Source organism: Felis catus, chromosome B4, assembly GCF_018350175.1.
Source record: "Felis catus isolate Fca126 chromosome B4, F.catus_Fca126_mat1.0, whole genome shotgun sequence".
Classification (NCBI taxonomy): Eukaryota; Metazoa; Chordata; class Mammalia; order Carnivora; family Felidae; genus Felis; species Felis catus.
The window spans coordinates 43708829-43733859 of record NC_058374.1 but is presented as its reverse complement, the minus strand read 5'-3'; the positions used below and the strand labels follow the sequence as shown (position 1 = coordinate 43733859).

The window sequence follows — 25031 nt, the reverse complement described above, 5'->3', positions numbered from 1 at the left end:
CGTGGGGCTCAAACTTGGGAACCGTGAGATCATGACCTGAGCCAAAGCCATTCTGTTTTAAGCGTTGGATCCTCTGTGTGTCTGAATCGTAGCTCCCGATGTGCAATGTTCAATATATTACTTCATAGTTTAATTATAAGTGTTTGTTGGTAATTTGGAGTGATTTGCCCTTGAAGTTTATTAAAAGAGAGGATATGTGGAGATTTTTCTATTTCCGCACAAATGTCATTGGGGTTTTGATAAGGATTGTACTGAATCTGTGTATGAGATTTTAATTATTGAAGAGCAGATCTAAAGATCCATGGCATACAGTTTTGCCAAGGAAAAACTTAAAACACATACCGCTTGATGAATGCGTTGGAAGAGACCCCTTGGAGAATGAGAGAACCAAGTCTGACTTCTAGATTCCACAACTAAACTGTCTCTGTTATTCTCTTCTGTGAGTCTCATACCTATTAATTCTGAAAAGTAATGAAATAGTGTTTCGTGTGTCAAATTGCCTGCTGTTTCTTAAGCGTAAGAGTCCATGTTGGAGGTAGAAGGAAAAGGGTAGTGAAACAAATAAGAAAAAATAGCCCTGTTTTTTTTTTCTTAATTGTAAATTAACGCCAATAAATTAAGGACTTAAATCTGCAGCTATTGAATCACTAAAGTTTTGCAAAGTCACATTTTGTGTATGATTTATTGGTTTAGCGAGTAGGCAGAGCAGGCAGTATCTTACTGTTGTGTATTCAAATTTGGGAATTGGCAAGGGTCTCACGTTTATCACGAACATACAAAATATGATGCATGTACCACACAGGATTGTTAGGAGGATTAATACAGAGACTGCTTAACACAATTCCTTGCAGGTACCAGGCACTTAGGAAACACATTTCAGCCCATAGGGGTTCAGGCTATGGGGAGATTATATGGCGTCGAATGTTTCATGAACGGTTTTTTGGTCAAACGCGTCACTTGGGAGGGTTCCTGAAAAATGGCTAGAATTGTGACTGGAACTATCCGGAGGGGGAGGGGGGTGTGTAAGAATATAATAGATAAAGGAAACGTGTCAGTAAAGTCAAGAGTGTAAACTCACAAGGGTGCCGGGCTGGCTCAGTCAATGGAGATGGTGATTCTTGACCACGGGGTTGTAAATTCAAGCCCCATATTGGGTGTAGAGATTACCTAAAAACACAACCTTTAAGGGGCACATAGGTGACTCAGTCATTTGAGCATCCATATTTCGATTTCAGCTCTGGTCATGATCCCAGGGTAATGGGATCGAACCCTGAGTCAGGCTCCACCCTGAGCTTGGGCTCTGCTTGCGATTCTGTCTCTGGCCCTCTGTCCTCTCCCCCAATCGCATGTGCACTGTCTCCCTCTAAAAAAAAAAGAAAGTGGGGCGCCTGGGTGGCGCAGTCGGTTAAGCGCCCGACTTCAGCCAGGTCACGATCTCGCGGTCCGTGAGTTCGAGCCCCGCGTCAGGCTCTGGGCTGATGGCTCAGAGCCTGGAGCCTGTTTCCAATTCTGTGTCTCCCTCTCTCTCTGCCCCTACCCCGTTCATGCTCTGTCTCTCTCTGTCCCAAAAATAAATAAACGTTGAAAAAAAAAAATTTAAAAAAAAAAAAAAAGAAAGTAAACTCACACAAAAGGTTGCCCATACCTCTGAATGATTAAATACATTCAATAATTAGAATAAAAAAGACTGTAAAGTAATATGTTTTGTATGAACTTGGTTTTTTAATAAGATAATTTATTGACCCATAAAGGTTTGACCACAAGGATATATTTATGAACAGAGAATATTAATATCAATATATTAATATTGATTACCTCAAGAGGGTGAGGATGAAGGAGAATGTTAATCAAGTGCAATGTGTCCTTGTGAGTGCGTGTGTGTGCATGCAAATTAATAACAAAAATTAAAACTTGTTGATAAAAATACCATTGATTTTGGCTAAGGTATGTCTGAAGAACCTTAGAGAAACAGCAAATACATTAGGTCTTCAGTACTGCTGTTACAAAGAAAACGATTTCACTGAGGTTTTCCAGATGAATGTATTCAGTCGTGGTGTTCATGCACAAGGGATGTTTATAGAGACAGAATTTAATGTAAATCTTTTTATAAAGTGAATAATCACCAGCAATTTGTTATATATATGTACTTTTATGGGTATATATTCAGGAACTCGGATATCAATGCCCTTTAATACAAAGAGTGCATGTAAAACTATAACATCCTTGAGGCCAACTTCTGGTATAGGCTGTGCGGGTTGAGGGACTACTCAGGAGTGAAAAATAGAATTCGTATGCCTGGCAGCGATGAACCTTCCATCATCCTGTTCTTTGTTCATTGACAGTTGGTATGGAATCAATCGTAGCAAGAAGTACATATGGTTACGGAAAGCACGTTTATGGTTGAAAATGCTTGTTATTCTCCATTTCTGTCTCTGACTCAGCCTTCTCTCCCCAGGCAGTATATGGTGCTGGTCCCCTCCCTGCTCCACACCGAGACTCCTGAGAAGGGTTGCATCCTTCTGAGCTACTTGAATGAGACAGTGACTGTAAGTGCTTCCTTGGAGTCCCTCAGGGGAAACCAGAGCCTCTTCACTGACCTGGTGGTGGAGAAGGATTTATTCCACTGCGTCTCCTTCACTGTGAGTACTATTTGCCTGTCCTTGTTTGATACGTTATATCGAATCATGGTGACGGGAGCTGGTGTTGAATCTGCAAAGAACAACTATAAGAATGTTAGTGAGCTGGGGCACCTCACTGGCTCAGTTGGTAGACCATGTGACTCTTCATCTTGGGGTCACGAGTTTGAGCCCACGTTTGGATGTGGAGCCTTTAAAAAAAATACAATATTTTTTTTTAAATGTTGGTGGGGACTTCATAAAGTACGAAAGAGAGTGAGTTTTTAGCTACTAAGAAACAAAGCATGGGGGCGCCTGGGTGGCTCAGTCGGTTAAGCGGCCGACTTCGGCTCAGGTCATGATCTCGCGGTCTGTGGGTTCGAGCCCCGCGTCGGGCTCTGTGCTGACCGCTCAGAGCCTGGAGCCTGTTTCAGATTCTGTGTCTCCCTCTCTCTCTGACCCTCCCCCGTTCATGCTCTGTCTCTCTCTGTCTCAAAAATAAATAAACGTTAAAAAAATTTAAAAAAAAAAAAAAGAAACAAAGCATGGAATTTCCATCCACAGAGGAGAGAAATAGTTTTCTGCATGCCAAAGTTCAATTTAAATTAAAAAAGAATTCTATTAGCCATAGAAAGCATGACTTAGTCAAAGAGATTTTCTTTTCTTTTCTTTTTTAAATAAAGGTTGTTTATTTATTTTGAGAGAGAGAGAGAGAGAACCCCAATCCCAAGCAGGCTTCATGCTGTCAGCGCAGAGCCCGACACAGGGCTCGATCTCATGAACCATGGGATCGTGACATGAGCCGAAATCACGAGTCGGATGCCTGAACCACCCATGCGCCCTGACTTAGTCAAAGAGGGTTTCTAATTTTGATATGCAACCATCTCTTTAAGGTCAGAGCAAGCAATACCTAGAAAGAGATTATACAAAAATTTCATGGTAGGACAGCAGAATTTTGTAGCAGAATTTTTCTCCTATGGCGAAATGTTAGGTGTCTCTGTCCTCTGCATGTATTAATAGTACCAGAAACTCAAAGCAAACATCCAGGACCTCTTCGAGGTCGCCCTCTTTGTGCTTGGGATACTCAGCTCCCATATTCTCCCATATTTTTATAAAGATGTTTCTTTCCATTCTTTCCGCATAGATTTTACTCTGTTAAAAGGAGTGTGGTTTAATAACTAGAGTTCCAGGTTAGCTCTCTGGATATTTGGGTTCCACTGACGGCTGTTCTCACTGACATATCTCCCCTATATCTTATGTTATTATCTTCATTCATGTCTGGCAAAATATTCATACTTACCTAGCCCTTGGTGAAGCTGAGAGGGAGGTAGAAAATAATCATGGATGAAGGATTCAGAGAAAGAAGACTGTGCAACTCCTCGGTGGTATTTTTTGTTGTTCAGCTCCCAAGGAGCTCATCCTTGTCAGAGATGGCATTTCTCAGTGTCCAGATAAAGGGACCAACACAAGACTTCAGGAAGAGGAACACAGTGCTGGTAAAGAATGCTCAAAGTCTGGCCTTTGTCCAGACAGACAAACCCATCTATAAACCAGGACAGACAGGTATGTAGGGAAATTCTACTACTGGGGCACTACTGAGAAGGAGAGGCCACCCCAAGGCTGGTTTTCCAGCCAGGCACCATTAATTATCCCCATCTCTTAGCCTCCTGCCCTATCGCTCACATGACCTGCCTTATCATATCATGTCTGAGTCTTATCAGAGTATTTCTTTTTTAGTAAAATTCCGTATTGTCTCTGTGGATGAAAACTTTCACCCCTTAAATGAACTGGTAAGGATCTCAGTAGTTACGGTTTGGGTTGGTGGGGGGGGGGATGGGGGGAGGGGATGGGAGTACTCACCCAAGCAGGGGCCGGAAGGTCCAGGAAAAGCAAGAAGATGAAACAAGAAGTTTCCTTTTGGAAACTGGGATCCTAACTCCCTACAGATCTAGAGTCTTATGGAAGGCATTACTGAGGAGTAAACAATGGAGGAAGCTGTCTCTCTTATAACAGTAATTAATCAGCTCAACAATAGTCAGCTACATTTATTGCTGTGACCATAATACATTAAACATAATGAAGAGTAAAAAAGTGAGATGTTATCCATATCCATACTCTCAAGGAGTTTATGATTACTAAAAGCACAGAGTTTCACTGTTTCTGAATATATACATAATAGACAAGATTGTAATATGGTACCAAGCACGTATATATACTATATACACATGTATTTGTCATAGATATTAACACATAATATAATATACAATATATATCACATGTAAAGATTTCATGTTTGTTAATTGGGTGATCCTTGCTCCAACTAGCTTTCAACAAGGAAAGAAACAAACCTGCTGTAAAAATGCAAGTTTTTAAATTAGGAAAAAATGTTCTTGGTTAACTGGTAACCAAAATTCTTATTTGGTCTAAATCATAATGACATATCACGCTATTAATATATAATTTATATAAGTAAGCAGTATAGTCATATTCTTTACTTACAGGTTGTAAGTACCTAGTATTACTGATTAAAAATATGAGTAAATTGGGGCGCCTGGGTGGCGCAGTCGGTTAAGCGTCCGACTTCAGCCAGGTCACGATCTCGCGGTCCGTGAGTTCGAGCCCCGCGTCGGGCTCTGGGCTGACGGCTCGGAGCCTGGAGCCTGTTTCCGATTCTGTGTCTCCCTCTCTCTCTGCCCCTCCCCCGTTCATGCTCTGTCTCTCTCTGTCCCAAAAATAAATAAACGTTGAAAAAAAAATTTTTTTTAAAAATATGAGTAAATTAATAAATATTAATAAAACTTATTCACCAAAAATATTTTTCCGGGAAATGGCAACACAATGATTGCTGTGGAAATACGTTATTTATGCTTTTCGCTCAGAACTATTTACTAGTTTCCCTGAACAGTTCTAGCTCTTTAATGTTTCAGGTTAAATTTTGTTATAACTTACTACAGAATCCATTTTCCCATTTCCCTATTTGATCACAAGTCTGAAATCATAGTCTTTGGTGAAATTCTAATCACATCTCTTCTTTCCTTTTTTCATATAGATTCCACTGGTATACCTTGAGGTAAGCATCAGAGTCTTGTATAAAGAAATCAGTGCATTTAAGAATGGAAGTTCTGATACTCCTGACAGATGAATTACCATTAAAAAAAAAACTGTCAGATCTAAAATCCCCTGCTCCCAGATGTCAGGTTTACCCTGTTTTATCTTTCTTCTGTGTTTATCTCTTCTGAAGGCAATGCCAGTTACCAACCCCAAAGTCTTTTGTTCAAGGGCTATCATAGCTACATGATTATTCTCCATGCTCCCTGTTTCTGTCTAGGACCCAAAAGGAAACCGTGTGGGACAATGGCAAGGTGTCAAGTTGGAGAGTGGCCTCCAACAGCTGGCCTTTCCCCTCTCGTCCGAGCCCATTCAGGGCTCTTACAAGGTGGTGGTACAAAAAGAATCAGGCAAAAGGATAGAGCACTCCTTCACTGTCGAGGAATTTGGTATGGATTATGAACGATGAAAAGGACATACATTTTGTTTCTTACCGAGCATTCATTTAGATTTTTTGAATTCCGCGTAGGTATGTTGAACTCGGATTAGAATCAGCTTTAGCTGTTTGTAAAGTCATCGTAATTCTGTGCACCAGAAATTCACGAGAGTCTGATTTCCAGTAGCAAGTTGCACTTTGCCAAGTATCAAAATTCTTATTTCAGTGGAACCATCATCATTTGTTTAGTGTCATTGAGATCTGCTGTCACCACGAAGTCAGTTAAATTTTGCATGAGTTGTTAAACCTTATTATCTTAAAGTTGGCACATTGAAAAATGCATCTATAAGAGACTCTTAAAAACTGAGAACAAACTGAGGGTTGATGGTGTGTGGGAGGGAGGGGAGGGTGGGTGATGGGTATCGAGGAGGGCACCTGTTGGGATGAGCACTGGGTGTGGTATGGAAACCAATTTGACAATAAACTTCATATATTGAAAAAAAGAAAAAAAGAAAAATGCATCTAGGCCTTCAGGATATTATTTTGGGGAAAATTATAGACATGAAAATATTTGTATTTCCATTAAATATTTACCAACCTCCCTATTTCCATTATCTCTACCAACAGTGCTTCCCAAGTTTGAGGTCAAAGTTCAGGTGCCAAAGATAATCAGTATCCTGGATGAAAAAGTGAACATAACAGTATGTGGGATGTGAGTTAAATTTCTTTTGCCTGAAACCTCAGATTTTGCCTCCATTTGAGTCATTATTTAGCTAGGTACCTAAGTACAAATTAATTTTTAACTGAATTAAAAAACATTTCAATGACTTATTTCAGCTGCTTATTATTAAAATTTTCAAATATGCAGAGGAATAGAGGACACCCATAATTATGATTTAACAACTAACACCTTTCTATATTTGCTACATCATTTTTTTTTCCTTTAACATTTCAGGATAAATTACAAAGATCATTACATTGTCCCCTTGATGCAGCACTATGTACCTTTAAAAATTATAGACATTTTCTGGGGTGCCTGAGTGGCTCAGTTGGTTGAGCGTCTGACTTCAGCTCAGGTCATGATCTCACGGTTTGTGGGTTCGAGCCCCACATCAGGCTCTGTGCTGACAGCTCAGAGCCTGGAGTCTGCTTTGGATTCTGTGTCTCCCTCTCTCTATGCCCCTTCCCACTTGCGCTCTGTCTGTGTCTCTCTCTCTCTCAAAAATAAATAAACATTAAAAAAAAATTTTTAAATAATAAAAATAAAAAATTAAAATTACTGACATTTTCCTACGTAGTCATGATGTCATTATCATACTTAACAAAATTAAAAGTAATTTTCTAATACAAATTCTTATTTTATACTCAAGTTCCCTCAATCTTTCTAAAACTGATTTACTCGTTACTCTTGATTACTATGACTCATACGTACCCCTTTTTTCCAACTCTCCACAATGGAAATTTTTTTGAATGCAAAAGTTAACAGAATAGTAAAATGAAAATCATGTACCCATCATGATTACCCATGGACCATTACAAAATAATGAACTTTTGCGTAATTTGCCCCATTTGTTCTTTCCTCCCCCTTCCAGTTTTCTTCCCTAATATTTTTTAGCAAGCCATGGGAATCTATAAATATTTTAATTTTAAAAGTCTGGAACCGGGGCGCCTGGGTGGCACAGTCGGTTAAGCGTCCGACTTCAGCCAGGTCACGATCTCGCGGTCCGTGAGTTCGAGCCCCGCGTCGGGCTCTGGGCTGATGGCTCAGAGCCTGGAGCCTGTTTCCGATTCTGTGTCTCCCTCCCTCTCTGCCCCTCCCCCATTCACGCTCTGTCTCTCTCTGTCCCAAAAATAAATAAACGTTGAAAAAAAAAAATTAAAAAAAAAAAAAGTCTGGAACCTCCTTTTCTCTCCAGGATGTTAACTTATTGGAAAGAGCGGCCAGTTGGCCTGTAAATGTCCGTTTTGCTGGATTTGTCTCATTGTCCTAATGAGACATTGAATTGATTAATTTTAATTTCTCCTCTGACCAATTTTAAGAGGATCCTTGGAGTATTTCTTTTCTTTTCTTTTAATTCATTTATTATTTAATTTACATCCAAGTTAATTAGCATATGGTGCAACAATGATTTCAGGAGTAGATTTCTTAATGCCCCTTACCCATTTAATCCCTCCTCCCACAACCCCTTTTTGTTCTCTATATTTAAGAGTCTCTTATGTTTTGTCCCCCCCCCCGTTTTTATATTATTTTTGTTTCCTTTCCCTTATGTTAATCTGTTTGTCTCTTAAAGTCTTCATATGAGTGAAGTCATATGATTTTTGTCTTTCTCTGACTGACTGACTTCACTTAGCATAATACCCTCCAGTTCCCTCCACGCAGTTGCAAATGGCAAGATTTCATTCATTTTGATTGACAAGTAATACTCCATTGTATATATATATATACACCACATCTTCTTTATCCATTCATCCATCGTTGGACATTTGGGCTCTTTCCAGACTTTGGCTATTGTTGATAGAGCTGCTATAAACATTGGGGTGCATGTGCCCCTTCAAAACAGCACACCTGTATCACTTGGATAAATACCTAGTAGTGCAATTGCTGGGTCGTAGAATAGTTCTATTTTTAACTTTTTGAGGAAACTCCATACTGTTTTCCAGAATGGCTGCACCAGCTTGCATTTCCACCAACAATGCAAAAGAGATCCTCTTTCTCCACATCCTCACCAACATCTGTTGTTGCCTGAATTGTTAATGTTAGCCATTCTGACAGGTGTCAGGTGGTAAATCATTGTGGTTTTAATTTGTATTTCCCTGATGATGGGTGATGAGCATTTTTTTATGTGTCTGTTCACCATTTGGAAGTCTTCTTTGGAGAAGTGTCTATTCATGTCTTTTGCCCGTTTCTTCACTGGATTATTTGTTTTTTGGGTGTTGAGTTTGATAAGTTCTTTACAGATTTTATATTAACCCTATATCTGATATGTCATTTGCAAATATCTTCTCCCATTCTGTTGGTTGCCTTTTAGTTTTGCTGATTGTTTTCTTCTCTGTGCAGATGCTTTTTATTTTGATGAAGTCCCAATAGTTCGTTTTTGCTTTTGTTTCCCTTGCCTCCAGACACGTGTTGAGTCAGAAGTTATTGCGGCCAAGATCAAAGAGGCTTTTGCCTGCTTTCTCTTCAAGGATTTTGATGGCTTCCTGTCTTACATTTAGGTCTTTCACCCATTTTGAGTTTCTTTTTGTGTATGGTGCAAGAAAGTGGTCCAAGTTCATTCTTCTGCATGTCGCTGTCCCGTTTTCCCAGCACCACTTGCTGAAGAGACTGTCTTTATTCCATTGGATATTCTTTCTGGCTTTGTCAAAGATTAGTTGGCCATACGTTTGTGGGTCCATTTCTGGGTTCTCTATTCTGTTCCATTGATCTGAACATTTGTACCATACTGTCTTGATGATTACAGCTTTGTAATATGTCTTGAAGTCTGGGAGTGTGATGCTTCCAGCTTCAGTTTTCTTTTTCAAGATTGTTTTGGCTATTTGGGGCCTTTTCTGGTTCCATACAAATTTGAGGATTATTTTTTCTAACTCTGTGAAGAATGCTGGTGTTATTTTGATAGGGATTGCATTGAATATGTGGATGGCTTTGGGTAGTATCAACATTTTAACAATGTTTGTTCTTCCAATCCAGGAGCATGGAATATTTTTCCTTTTGTCTGTGTGTGTGTGTGTGTGTGTGTGTGTGTGTGTGTGTGTCTTCTCCAATTTCTTTCATAAGCTTTCTATAGTTTTAATTGTATAGATTTTTCACTTCTTTGGTTATGTTTATTCCTAGGTACTTTATGGTTTTTGGTGCAATTATAAATGGAATCTACTCCTTGATTTCTCTTTCTGTTGCTTCATTACTGGTGTATAGAAATGCAACCGATTTCTGTGCATTGATTTTATATCTTGCAACTTTTCTGAATTCATGGATCAGTTCTAGCAGTTTTTTGGTGGAATCGTTTGGGTTTTCCGTATAGAGTATCATGTCGTCTGTGAAGACTGGAAGTTTGACCTCCTCTTGGCTGATTTGGATGCCTTTATTCCTTTGTGTTTTCTAATTGCTGAGGATAAGAATTCCAATACTATCTCGAGTAACAGTGGTGAGAGTGGACATCCCTGTCGTGTTCCTGACCTTAGGGGGAAAACTCTTAGTTTTTCCCCATTGAGGATGATATTAGTGGTGGGTCTTTCGTACATGGCCTTTATGATCTTGAGGTATGATCCTTCTATCCCTATTTTCTTGAGGGTTTTTATCAAGAAAAGATGCTGTATTTTGTCAAATGCTTTCTCTGCATCTACTGAGAGGATCATGTGGTTCTTGTCCTTTCTTTTATTGATATGATGTACCACATTGATTGTTTTGAGGATATGGAACCAGCTCTGCATCCCGGGTTTAAATCCCACTTGGTTATGGTGAATAGTTTTTTTAATGTACTGTTGGATTCAGTTGGCTACTATCTTGTTGAGGATTTTTGCATCCATGTTCATCAGGGAAATTGTCTATAGTTCTCCTTTTTAGTAGGGTCTTTGTCTGGTTTTGGAGTCAAGGTAACGCTGGCTTCATAGAAAGAGTTTGGAAGTTTTCCTTCCATTTCTATTTTTTGGAACAGCTTCAAGAGAATAGGTGCTAAGAGACTCTTAAAAACTGAGAACAATCTGAGGGTTGATGGGGGGTTGGAGGGAGGGGAGGGTGGGTGATGGGCATTGAGGAGGGCACCTGTTGTGAGGAGCATTGGGTGTTGTATGGAAACCAATTTGACAATAAATTTCATTTAAAAAAAAAAAGATAGAGAATAGGAGCTAACTCTTCTCTAAATGTTTGGTAGAATTCCCCTGTAAAGCCATCCAGCCCTGGACTCTTGTTTTTTGGGAGATTTTTGATTACCAATTTGATTTCTTTACTGGTTATGGGTCTGTTAAAATTTTCTATTTATTCCTGTTCCAGTTTTTATTTATTTTTTATTTTTTTTAATGTTTTATTTATTTTTGAGACAGAGACACACAGCGCGTGAGCAGGGAAGGGGCAGAGAGAGAGCGAGACACAGAATCCGAAGCAGGCTCCAAGCTCCGAGCTGTCAGCACAGAGCCTGACGTGGGGCTCAAACTCACACACCGCGAGATCATGACCTGAGCCAAAGTCGGACGCTTAACTGACTGAGCCACCCAGGCGCACCCAGTTTTTATTTATTTTTTAATTTTATTTATTTGGGTCCTTTCCTTTTTCTTTTTGATCACACTGGCTAGTGGTTTATCAATTTTGTTAATTCTTTCAAAGAACCAGCTCCTGGTTTCATTGATCTGTTCTACTGCTTTTTTGACTTCGATATCATTAGTTTCTGCTCTAATCTTTATTATTTCCTGTCTTCTGCTGCCTTGGGGTTTTATTTATTGGGGTCTTTTTCCAGCTCTTTGAAGTGTAAGGTTAGGTTGTGTATCTGAGATCTTTCTTCCTTCCTTAGGAAGGCCTGCATTGCTATATAATTTTCTCTTATGACCACCTTTGCTGCATCCCAAAAGTTTGGGGCAATGGTGTTAAATATCCAGTAGTGGAATTATTGGGTCATATGGTAATTTTTTGAAAATCTTCCATAGTTTTCCACGGTAGCTGTACCAATTTACATTCCCACCAATAGTGCACAAGGATTCCTTTTTCTCCACATCCTTGCCAACACTGGGATATAATATTCTAAATATGTTTCTTAAGTCCATGTAGTCTAAGATTGTTCAGTGTCACTGTTTCTTCTTGATTTTCCGTCTGGATATTCTATCTATTATTGACAGTGGGGTATTGAAGTCTCCTACTATTGTTGTATCATTGTCTGTTTCTCTTTTCTGTTCTGTCAGTGTCTGCTTCTTACAGTTAGATGTTTTGGTGCTGGATGCATATATTTTTATAATTGCTATATCTTCCTGGTGAATTGACCCTTGTATCATCATACAACTTCTTCTTTGTTTCTTGTGACATTTCTTGACTTAAAGTTTATTTTCTGTGATGTTAGTATAACCACCCCTGATCTTTTTTGGTTACCATCTTTATGGAATATCTTTTTCTATCCCTTCACTTTCAGCCTATATGTGTCCTTCAGTCTAAAGTGAATCTCTTGTATACAGCATATAGTTGGATCTTGTATTTTTATCCATTCATCCCCTCTATGTTTTTTTACTGGGTAATTTGATCTGTGTACGTTTAAAGTAATTACTGATAGCGAAGGACTTACTAATGCTATTTCTGAAATTTTTTTCTGTCTTGTAAGGGTTCCCTTCTTCTTTAACCTTTTGCATTTACAAATAGCTCTTACAGTTCATTTCAACCTTGAGAATTAAAACTCATTTCCTATAAATCATCAGTAGCAGAGGGAGCATGCAGGGTGCAAAAATATGCCCATCTAAATATTATATACCGGAAGCATCAAAACATCTGGACCTTTGCCTCAAGGATCTTCCTAACTTAATGGCATCCTAGTGCTGATATCTGTGTCTTAGAAAGGGGTTTCAGAATAAGTGGCTCTGATTTTATTTGAAGTGATATTGGAAGTATTTACATATAAAACTAATGCCCAAAGCAAACTGATTATTAAGTATTCCATTTTTGTTGAGAGAGGAAAAAAAAAACTAATAGAGAAATAGAGTGCATACACACACACACACACACACACACACACACACATACACAATTTTGTTTTATATGCCCCATGGTTGTTTGGCTTTATCAGAGCTCTCTTTCCTCTCTTTCTCTCTCTCTCTCTCTCTTTCTGTGTGTGTGTGTGTATGAAAGCACATTACGGTGTTAGCTTTATTCTTTCTATTATTTATTTATTTCGATTCTATTTATTATCTAAGTTTCTCACTTGGTATAAACAACAAGTTTTGATTTTATAATGACAGAATAAAAAGAATGATAAAAAAATAGGCTACAAGGAAGAAATTTTTCTAAATGTTTATTTATTTTGAGAGAGTGTGCAAGGGGAGGACAAAGAGAGAGGGAGAGAGAGAATCCCAAGCAGGCTCTAGGCTTAGCACAGAGCCCAGCACAAGGCTCAGTCTCACAACTGGGAGATCACGACCCGAGCTGATATCAAGAATTGAACAGTTAATCAACTGAGCCACCCAGGTGCCCCAAAGGAAGAAATTTTTTAAATCCCGAAGGAAACTTGATTGTACATTGCAGCACAGTTTCAAATGCTTTAATAAGTAGTATCTCTTGATAAAGATACTTTCCAGACATATTTCAACTTGATATGAGCCCAAAATGATAAATACAAGGAACTGCCAAGAGTGTGTGTTTGATCTGTGCTGGGTTGATGCAGTGGAAAAGGTAGATACCCTTCCTCAGTTCCTGATTTATTTCTTACATGACAGATACACCTATGGGAAACCTGTCCCAGGACTTGCAACTGTGAGCCTGTGCAGAAAATTACTTCATCATTCTAATTGCCAAAAGAACAAGTTCTGTGAGAAATTCAGTCAACAGGTTAGTCTACAATGTTCTCGCTAGGGACTATCATTGTTGACAATAGCTACCCTGTTTTACTAACTAGAAAGAAGACATCGGAGCAAGCTTATCCCAATATATTCCCCACCAAAAAAAAAGAAGGACTTTCTATTCTTAGTCAATAAAATTCTCATTTTGATGACTAACCCTTAGAGAGCAGATGTGAATAGTAAAGGCCAACTAACATGTTTAACCCAAAGAAATTGTCTCGGCATCAGAAAGAAAATGATAAATTTAGTCTTCGTCAGTATGGTCTTAATCAGTATGGGACTGATCAATTTTTTTTTTTCCTCTCTCAGCTCGACAGCAATGGCTGCATCACCCAACAAGTAAACCCAAATGTACTCCAGATTAAAAATATGGGTTTTGAAATGAAACTTAAAGTGGAAGCCAAGATCAGAGAAGAGGGAACAGGTGTGAACTCCACATTAATGTGGGGAGTGAAACCATAAGCGTTGGTTTGTTTTCCATAACAAAACAAGGGCCATAAAGAAGGTGGAAGGGCATGAATTTTAGGACTAAAGTAACTTCCAAGAGTACTTACTCTTCTCTACATATTTTTAGACATAGTACTTACTGGAAACGGGACCAGTGAAATCACAAATACTGTAACCAGACTCAGGTTCGTGAAAGTGGATTCACACTTTAGACGAGGAATCCCCTTCTTTGGACAGGTAGAGTATGTTGCAATTCACAAGTAATGAAGTATCTAGTTGTACCTACCGTCAGGGCATGATGATGTAGCCTACATCCAGTTAGCGATATCAATTAGACCCAAAACATGAAACCAAGAAAAAGGACCTTCCTTTGTAAATATCACCAATAAAATGTACAAACACATACGACAGTATTTTGAGAATCGGAGGTATTCTTTCTTTTTAGAACATGCAGCTAATGAAGATTCTTCATGTGATATGAAGTAGTGATTATGTCAAACCTTCTCTACCAACCGTCTTACAATAAATATATTTCTGCCATTATCCAGCCAGCTTCAGAATTTTAAAAGAATTTCTCACGAATCATTCTCGATTATGGCTGCGAGTATCCTCCTTTATATCCGTCGTTCTATTTAGAAGCAAGTGGATAAGTGGTTTTATTTTTAGGCATAGGACCTGTAATAGCATATATTTCATGGCCATTATTATTAAATTATTCTCATGCCTAAGGTATACATTTTAACTTTAAGAAATAATTTTACCCTTTTTATAGTTATTTATAATTATTCACCCACTTTATAATAATGTATTTAAAATAACTTATAATTCTTCTCAAAAAGAAACACTGTTTGTGGGGCTGCTTATGGGGGTTGTCTGCAGAGACGAAAAAGACATGAGGATCCAAAAAACAGAGTAAAAAGGTGAAAGAAATGAGGATACAAGTGGAAAAAAATTTGATTTTGTAGTAAATATGGAAGGGTTGTTTTAGAGGTTTGCTTTCGCTTTTTTCGTTCAGTTATGGCAGCAAAGGAATTTGTTCCCGTGAGTTCTGTCTTCTCTGAGTATTATCCATATAACTTATCAAGTACGTTTCTTGTCTAGGTGCTTCTGGTGGATGGGAAAGGTGTACCCATCCCCAATAAACTTATCTTTATCTCTGCAAGTGAAGCCAATTACCTTTACAATGCAACTACCAATGAACAGGGTCTTGTACAGTTTTCCATCAATACCACTAACGTCTTGGCCAACAAAATTTCTGTTGTGGTAAGTATGAAAGAAAAAAAAAAAAAAACAGAGGACAAAGAGACACCTCAGTGACCATTATTTATTCAAACACGAGGAAGCATACATTGTATTTAAGATATAGAAATGAGAAGCTGTCCAACTTAGGGATAAACTTGGGAATTAAAATTTTCATTTAAAATAACAAAGACAGGGGCGCCTGGGTGGCTCAATCGGTTAAGCGTCCGACTTCAGCTCAGGTCACGATCTCGCAGTCCGTGAGTTCGAGCCCCGCGTCGGGCTCTGGGCTGATGGCTCAGAGCCTGGAGCCTGCTTCCGATTCTGTGTCTCCCTCTCTCTCTCTGCCCCTCCCCCGTTCATGCTCTGTCTCTCTCTGTCTCAAAAATAAATAAACATTAAAAAAATTTTTTTAAAATAAAATAAAATAACAAAGACATTAGAAGAGATACTATAGAAGTGTCTGATCATTTCATTCGCATTATCTTTAAAATTTTATGTATCGTGGGGGCGCCTGGGTGGCGCAGTCGGTTAAGCGTCCGACCTCAGCCAGGTCACGATCTCGCGGTCCGTGAGTTCGAGCCCCGCATCGGGCTCTGGGCTGATGGCTCAGAGCCTGGAGCCTGTTTCCGATTCTGTGTCTCCCTCTCTCTCTGCCCCTCCCCCGTTCATGCTCTGTCTCTCTCTGTCCCAAAAATAAATAAAAAACGTTGAAAAAAAATTAAAAAAAAAAAATTTTATGTATCATTGGAGAGTGTGATGCTAAGTGAAATAAGCCATACAGAGAAAGACAGATACCATATGGTTTCACTCTTATGTGGATCCTGAGAAACTTAACAGGAACCCATGGGGGAGGGGAAGGAAAAAAAAAAAAAAAGAGGTTAGAGTGGGAGAGAGCCAAAGCATAAGAGACTGTTAAAAACTGAGAACAAACTGAGGGTTGATGGGGGGTGGGAGGGAGGGGAGGGTGGGTGATGGGTATTGAGGAGGGCACCTTTTGGGATGAGCACTGGGTGTTGTATGGAAACCAATTTGTGAATAAATTTCATATATATAAAAATTAAAAAAATAAAAAATAAAAAATAAAATTTTATGTATCATGCAAAAAAAAAATGCATATAGGATTTGGTCCTGAACAATATCAGTTCCTCAATAGGTGAGTAATTCATGTAATTTGTTTTCTGTTGTTTTTCTCTATGTCTACTGAAATAACTTTAAGAGTGATTGGAACCCCCACACATTCTTCGTATATATTGCCTAATGATGAGGATCAAAAGATTTCTGTAACTAAAAAGACTTTGCTCTTGTAATCTCAAGCAAAGAAGTGGTAAAAAGATAATGATTTATTGATTCCAGGTTAGATAAATAGCATTGAAATTATTTCCATTTCCCAATGTTGACATGTTAATTCAATTTAAAATATGGAATGATGCTTAATGTTTTCTATGTGATAGATACCTGCTCTTCCTTAGGATTGAAAGGATGAATAGAGTGTCCCTATATTTGAAACTCTACAATCATAGTTACAATTATTAGTATGATATATTTCAGGGCAATCATAAAAAAAATAGGAACTTTATTATGATAGCAAATACAAAGGTCCACAAAATACACCTAGTAAATTCAGAAAAAGAAAGGATGTGTACTCATAAAATAGCTAAGGAGCAACCACTGCGGGGGCAATAAATAGAATTATATCTCAGACAACATTTTCAAGGTGTAAAGGTCCCAAAACTACAAGGGCTTAAAAATCCAAAGTCATAGTAATGATAAGAAACATAGATGATAATTGGCTGGGATTATTTACAAACAACTTTGAAGCCCTTACAGTTATAAAATATTACATTAATATATACAACATAATTTCAATGAAACCAATTTACAAGGCACTTCTCTTATCTAAAGATTTCCTTTTATGCTTGTTAAGACTACTTGCCATTCTCACTGGGACGTCATTGTTCCTCCGGGCTCGCGCTACAGAAGAAAAGAGAAATCAATGACGATTTGGCAAATTCGGGGCAGAGGAGATTAATTTCTAAATATTTCCTTTTAATCTCTGCAAGTTGAAAGGCTGATAATTTGTTTATTCGGTGGTGAACAGGGGTGAGGATGATGCACAGTATATGTTAGAAGGGAAGACGCAAAATTTTAACTGTTCGTTTTGGTGGGAAGCTAAAGTGAAGGACTATCGAAACAATATTCTTTGTTTTTCTGTTTTATCAGGCCTTCCACGAGCAAACTAGCTTTTGTTTCAACTACGTATGGTTAAGAGAAGAACACCAGGGTGCTCAGCACCTTGCGAGGCACGCTTTCTCCTTCCGCGGGAATTATGTTCACCTGGAGCCTGTGGCCGGTACCCTGCCCTGTGGCCAAACTCAGATTATCAAAGCATACTATACACTCAATGGGCAGGCCCTTGGGGAACCAAAAGAGCTCATTTTCTATTACCTGGTAAGAATAAGGCTACAAAATATATTTGGAGTTCATCGGTAGACGAAAGTGGTTAAAAAGCCAGGAATGTAAGAATTGCCTGTGCACCGCCATCTTGCTTTCTTACCCATGTTCCCCTTGACTCTTTGATTTTCAGGCCGTTGATTGTCTCTGGCAGAGATTCAAGGACAGAAAGCAGGTCTTGTGGGGGGTACGATGTTGAGAAGTGTGTTAGGCTCAAAAGGTTGTTTTCGTGTTGGTTTTTCATTTCAGTTCATGGCTAAGGGAAACATCATCAGATCAGGAACGCATGCTGTGCCTATAGAGCCGGGAGACAGTGAGTATCTTCAAATCCGTTCCCCGCCCCCCATCTCCTTCCCAACACATCCAGCTTTACACTTCAGTGACAGTTCACAAATGGGGAAATTATTCTCATTGTCCCTTGTAACAAGGACACCAAAGAAAATATAGATTCTCCTTATGACCCTAGCATTTTTTTACCCAACACAGTCAACGGATAAATGTGATTGCCTACTACGTGTCAGGCATTCTGCTTGAGTCACACTTTTTTTTTTTTTCAACGTTCATTTATGTTTGGGACAGAGAGAGACAGAGCATGAACGGGGGAGGGGCAGAGAGAGAGTGAGACACAGAATCAGAAACAGGCTCCAGGCTCTGAACCATCAGCCCAGAGCCTGACGCGGGGCTCGAACTCCCGGACCGCGAGATCGTGACCTGGCTGAAGTCGGACGCTGAACCGACTGCGCCACCTAGGCGCCCCGAGTCACACTTTTTTTCTCCCAGTCTGTCTCTCCCAGCTGACACTTCAATTCCAAAATTCAGAAAATCGAAGCTTCCTTCTGTTTTTTAACCCTAACAATAAATGTGTATTGGCCATCTTTAACCTTAGTATTGCAGAGGAGAGAGTTAAGTATCATGGAGAATGAGGAGGAAATGGTGATAGATTTTTTTTTCCCCCTGCTGTGCCAGACTCTGGGCTAGGCTCTCTTGTCTCTGGGAAGGCTCACTCCCTTCAGCACTTAATGAGGATGCATACAGTGCCGCCAGCATGAACTTGGGAACCTCACCCGTGAATCTGAGTGCACTTCATTAATAAGTCGTGGGAAAGGAAACCAGGATTATTTTCCATTCTAATTAAATCATGTCAAGATTTAAATCACCGAGAAAAGAGCCCATGAGCATGCTCGTAATTAACTAAAATTAAGGCAAATATTTCACCAAACTCCACTGCACCCCAGAGCTAAACGTAACGATGCTTGAAATTATGATTTTCTTGGGGCGCCTGGGTGGCGCAGTCGGTTAAGCGTCCGACTTCAGCCAGGTCACGATCTCGCGGTCCGTGAGTTCGAGCCTCGCGTCGGGCTCTGGGCTGATGGCTCAGAGCCTGGAGCCTGTTTCCGATTCCGTGTCTCCCTCTCTCTCTGCCCCTCCCCCGTTCATGCTCTGTCTCTCTCTGTCCCAAAAATAAATAAACGTTGAAAAAAAAAATTAAAAAAAAAAATTATGATTTTCTTAATAGTTTCCTCCCCTATCAGGCTGGAAAAATAAGACATCAATTATATTTTTATTTTTCCATATTGAAACAACATTGGAGAAGGTTTAACTTAAACGAAGTTACTAATTAGCACTCTCACTAATTAAAAATTATTTGGGGGGCCCCTGGGTGGCTCAGTCAGTTAAACGAGGGACTCGTGACTTCAGTTCAGGTAGTGATCTCACGGTTTGTGAGATCAAGCCCCTCCCCCCCCCATCGGGTTCTGAGCTAACAGGCTACTTGGGGTTCTCTCTCTCTCCCTCTCTCTCTGCCCCTCCTTTGCTCACACTCTTTCTCTCAAAATAAATAAACATTTTTTTAAAAATTGAATTAAACATTAAAGAGTGCTGCCAGCTTTGAATATCATTTATCCCAATATTTATATAGGGATACTTTGATGTACAGAATGGACCCCACGGTGTGCATTATTTGCCTTCCATGCATCTTGTTGCTTGCTTTTCTATTTTCTATGTCCTAAGACTGCAGTGTGTGACCATTTATAGAAATAGATGACTGCCTGAAAACATTATGTGCTGATCTGATTTTTTTCCTTTCTTGACATTTTAATTCGTGCATCATTCAGAAAAGGAAGACTCTCTACGTAGTAGTATAAGGAAGAGTTTATTAATTATTTACTCCATGAAGGTATCACAAAAATGTAATGAAATTAATTCCGCCAATAATTGAAAGGAATTTCTTTATATAACCAAGTGAATTCACAAGTATTTATAATAGCACTATTTTAACCACACATTGTTATGTTATTATCAATTATCAATTTGTTCTTCATAAAGATACTGCAAATCCTTGACTCTAGCAGATAAAGGAACCAACTTTGTTCAGAGTTTGTCTAAATGCAACCTTTTTCATTGCTTACATTTAACTTACTCATATCATTCTTTTCTTATACTACTCTGGAGTTTTGATACCAAGGTGCAAATTACTAATTTCAGAACAATGTCTGAGTCTCTTTTAAGTGCAGAATTCAGATGTTCAGTGACCAAGCCTTCACAAAATTCATTACTTAAAGGTTACCTTCTTTCCAGTATTCCTTGGGGGGGGGGGGGGAATCTGCCATAATTTCTTTTTCTGTTTTTGTGATACTTCAACCTACTCTTACCTACCATGGTTCACTCCAGACACAGCACTACAAGGGTTGAAATCACCCTCTTTTCACAGCAAAACTTTCCTTTTTAGGGATTTAAGTTAAAACTTGATCCCTCCAATGAGACAATAATACGAATGCCATGACACTGCCTTGGCCATTCCAAAGGACTGAGGGAGGGGAGAAGTGAGTGGTCAAATGGACATAGCATTTCAGATTTCCAACATGAGAAAGTTCTGGAGATTTGTTTCACAACAAAGTGAATATCCTTAATACGACTGAACTGTACACTTTAAAATGGTTTAACATGGTTGGGGAGCCTGGGTGGCTCAGTCTGTTGAGCGTCTGACTTCTGCTCAGGTCATGATCTCGCAGTTCATGAGTTCGAGCCCTGCGTTGGGCTCTGTGCTGACAGCTCAGAGCCTGGAGCCTGCCTCAGATTCTGTGTCTCCCTCTCTCTCTCTGCCCCTCCCCCGCTCACACTCTGTCTCTCTCTCAAAAATAAACATTAAAAAAAATTTTTTTAATAAAATAAAATGGTTAACATGGTGAATTTTATGTTATGTGTGTTTTTTTACCACCATAAAGAAGACATGTATTTGGAAAAAAAAGTAAGCCCTCTGAGTATATCTTACAAATTATAACTCTGAGAATCACCTCTGGCCTGAAATGGTTTCTAAAAGGAATGGTTTCCATTCATCATGTAAATATATGATATAGATACTCATATATAACATATATAATAAATTGCTTATTGTAAAGTTTTTAAAATTTTTTTGAATGTTTATTTACTTATTTAGGGAGAGAGAGAGAGAAAGAGAGAGTGCAAGCAGGGGAGGGGCAGAGAGAGAGGGAGACAGAATCCCAAACAATCTCCATGCTGTCGGCACAGGGTGACGTGGGACCCAATCTCGCCAACTGTGAGATCGGGACGTGAGCTGAAATCAAGAGTCAGACACTTAACCGACGGAGCCACCCTGGCACCTCCCTTATTGTATCATTTTTGATTGAGCCCAGCAGCCTTTATGAAATATTCTTTGTACACATATATATGTAGAAAAACGTAGAGCTACTCTAACTTAAGTCGCTTCCAGCCCTAGTTAAGTGGAAAATCAGACACAGACATGAGTGTAAGGGACTTTCACTTATTCCACAGTTGATGTTGCAAAGGGGAAAAACAGCCTGTTAATTTCACCAAATAATTAGAACGGCGTTAAAGAGACTACACCATTGAAGGAGTAGGCACAGGTCTAAACTGGGTAAGATCTAACACGAGTGCTCTGACCCATGACCGTCTTGTCTCATTCTCTCCACGTCCCAGGGACAGGCAGCTTTTCCTTATCCTTCCCTGTGGAGTCGGACGTTGCTCCCATCGTCCGATTGTTCATCTTTACTATTTTACCGGACGGAGAAGCTATTGGAGATTCCGAGAGTTTTGTGATCGAAAACTGTCTAGCCAACAAGGTGAGTGTCTTCGGCATGAAGTGACAACACCAAGAAATGGAACTATAGGCATCCTCCGTTTGCCTCAGAGAAAACCGAGCCCAGGAAATGAAATTAGTTGCACACAGGATCCCAGCCAGTTAACGGCAGAGCGAAACCTCCGGGCACCTAGTAATTGACAAATAATAATTTGTCAATTATGCCAAATGTTACCAAATTTGCTACCGAATTGCTACCACATAGCTAAAGCATAGTCCAACCTTGTGTCCGTGGCGCCCTGTCCACTAATTCCATTGCATGAGGTATGTAACATGCTAAGATTCCAAAGTTCCAAAGACCTTAAGGACAGACAAAAATACCTTGAACCGCCTTATAATGGGTCAGAGGTAAAGACGGGCCTCTAAATATCAAACAAGCTACGTATCCCTTATGAGCTACCAGTTGTCCCTTTAGGAAAAGACTGAGCCATTGAAGGAACCTTTTCAACAGCAAAGGGAACTTGGGAAAATAGGTTCCTGACTTTAATGTAAAGATGACTCGGGAAATGTGGGTGACGGCAGGGTCCCAAAGGTCGAGGAAGCGCTGACTGACTTTTCCCTCTGCTCTCACAGGTGGACTTGAGCTTCCGTCCAGCACAGAGTCTCCCGGCCTCACATGTGCACCTGCGAGTCTCAGCTTCGCCTCAGTCCCTCTGCGCCCTCCGTGCCGTGGACCAAAGCGTGCCGCTGGCGAGGCCCGAGGCTGAGCTGTCCCCGGCCTCGGTGAGTTCCCGGCAGCCTCGTGGGTCAGGAAGGGCCACGTAAGGGACCACAGGAAGGTTGGGGGGGGCGGGGGAGGAGAAGCCCCTCTTAAGAGTAAACTATGATGGGGCGCCCGGGTGGCTCAGTCGTTTAAGCGTCCGACTTCAGCTCAGGTCAGGTTTACGGGTTCGAGCCCTGCGTCCGGCTCTGTGCTGACGGCTCAGAGCCTGGATGAAGCCGGCTTCAGATTCTGTGTCTCCCTCTCTCTCTCTCTCTGCCCCTCCCCGCTCGTGCTTTGTCTCTCTCTCTTTCAAAAATCAATAAAAACATGAAAAAAATAAAAGTAAATAAATAAACCATTTTTGGTCAATGCAGTAAGTAAGCTTTTTAGACAAAATTGATATTTGCAAGCCTAAGCCGTGTACCTCCCGGCAGATCTGTTTATCTCTCTAGAGTGCTTCTGATCTGTGAAAATGGTAATAAGTGATTCGCAAGTTATTTTCAATTCAGAAAAAAAGTGACCTACTCCAGCTTTGTCAGCAATGAGGAGCCCTAGACTAACTAAACTTTTAAGTTCCTTCTTTTTTTTCCCCTAGAAGTGTATTCATTAATAGTGGTGATATTGGGGGTATCACATTGGTTTTGATGGCTACATTGTCGTCGTCATCATTATCACCAGCTTGCGGGCCTACTATGTGCTGGGTCTGTTTTAGGAGCTGGGGAAATCGCAGTAAACGATCACAGTCTTTGTCCCTTACAGAGGTGTCGTCTTAGAGGGACGATAATAAGAAATTGCATGTGGCTCCAAAAAATAAAAAGGGAAAAAATGGTCAGTAATTAGCATCAGGTGAAAATACTTTCAAACATGCGGTTTTTGAAAACTATCAGAAGTAGAGGGGAATTCAGAAACCGCTTTTCTAACCTATTTAAAACCAGATTACTGGGGGCGCCTGGGTGGCTCAGGCAGTTGAGCATCCAACTTTGGCTCAGGTCATGATCTCATGGTTCTTGAGTTCAAGCCCCACATTGGGCTCCGTGCTCACAGCTCAGAGCCTGGAGCCTGCTTCGGATTCTGTGTCCCCCCTCTCTCTCTGCCCTTCCCTTACTTGCAATCTGTCTCTCTCTCTCAAAATAAATTAACATTAAAAAAATAAAAACACTAGATTACTCATCTTTTGAAAATGCTCAGCATGATGCAAGAAAAATGACATGTTACTGGAATTTTATCATTGTCAAAAAGTTATCACTGGTGAATTTTATAACCTTAATTGCCTTATGCATGAATGTTTAAATAGATTAATTCATTAACTTGCCTACCTGGGATTTATTATTATTTGGCAATACTGGAGGATAAATCAGTAATATTGAAGTTTCTTTTGGCTTTGTTCTAGTTTCTACTACTCAAAATTCATTTGTAGGTATTAAATTTTAAAACTGTGGGATGGGGCGCCTGGGTGGCGCAGTGGGTTAAGCGCCCGACTTCAGCCAGGTCACGATCTCGCAGTCCGTGAGTTCGAGCCCCGCATCAGGCTCTGGGCTGATGGCTCAGAGCCTGGAGCCTGTTTCCGATTCTGTGTCTCCCTCTCTCTCTGCGCCTCCCCCGTTCATGCTCTGTCTCTCTCTGTCCCAAAAATAAATAAACGTTGAAAAAAAAATTTAAAACTGTGGGATAACTATATCAAAAATCACTGTCTTGTTTCTAATCATCAAAATTAACATTCTTCGGAAAAAAGGGTATCATAAAAAAATTTTTCAACCTTAGCCTTTTATTAACAGGTCAAAATATCTCCTCATAGCATCATAATTATTATAGAAAAAGACAGATTTCTCTTACTACAGTTTTCTATTTGAATTAGAAGAGGGCATGATAAAGTTAACCTGAAAAAAAGGGACTTATTCTCTCTAGGTGCTTTCTTTGGAGAAATGCCTTTTTTTTTTTTCTTTTTTACACTCTATATTTGTGTAGTCTATTCTGAGCTATTTTTCAGCTCAGCTTGTATTGAACAAGTTTAGTCTACTTTTCAATATTTTTGTGTTTATCCTATTTTGTTTAGTTCTATACATTTAACAGTTGATTCAATTGCATAACACAGCTTTCAACATTATAGAGATAAAAAAAGGAGTATGAACATAATTGGAGACTTGGGCTCTTACAGTTGTCTTTACGTCACTTGCTTGGACAATAACCTGGAAAATATTCGTTCATCCAAAACAGATGGAGCATGCTCACTTAAGCGACCATTTGGTTCTCCTACTCAAGAACAAAGCAAATAGGTAAAGAAGTTTAGAGAGTGTTTGTGGTTAGTTATCAAGTGCTTCATACTAATGCTCCCCCAATGTGTTGGCGTTAAACAATAAACATGTATGGTCATTCGCACTTTCTGTGGATTAAGAATCCAGAAGGGACTTATCTGGGCTAAGTGACTGGCTTGTGATCGCACCTGTTCGT

General features: G+C 39.7%; 1 protein-coding gene across 1 annotated transcript in view; it reads left to right on the top strand.

Moving 5' to 3' along the window:
• LOC101080718 (PZP alpha-2-macroglobulin like) overlaps positions 1-25031 on the top strand; it is a 50852-nt gene that overhangs the window by 3009 nt on the left and 22812 nt on the right. Inside the window, exons 2-15 of the mRNA XM_045061347.1 lie at positions 2456-2639; positions 4019-4178; positions 4353-4405; positions 5665-5685; positions 5944-6112; positions 6727-6811; positions 13501-13612; positions 13933-14047; positions 14198-14307; positions 15172-15333; positions 17533-17760; positions 18013-18076; positions 21721-21863; positions 22454-22603. Coding sequence (XP_044917282.1) covers positions 2456-2639; positions 4019-4178; positions 4353-4405; positions 5665-5685; positions 5944-6112; positions 6727-6811; positions 13501-13612; positions 13933-14047; positions 14198-14307; positions 15172-15333; positions 17533-17760; positions 18013-18076; positions 21721-21863; positions 22454-22603 — 1756 coding nt within the window. The remainder of the gene's footprint in view (positions 1-2455; positions 2640-4018; positions 4179-4352; positions 4406-5664; positions 5686-5943; positions 6113-6726; positions 6812-13500; positions 13613-13932; positions 14048-14197; positions 14308-15171; positions 15334-17532; positions 17761-18012; positions 18077-21720; positions 21864-22453; positions 22604-25031) is intronic.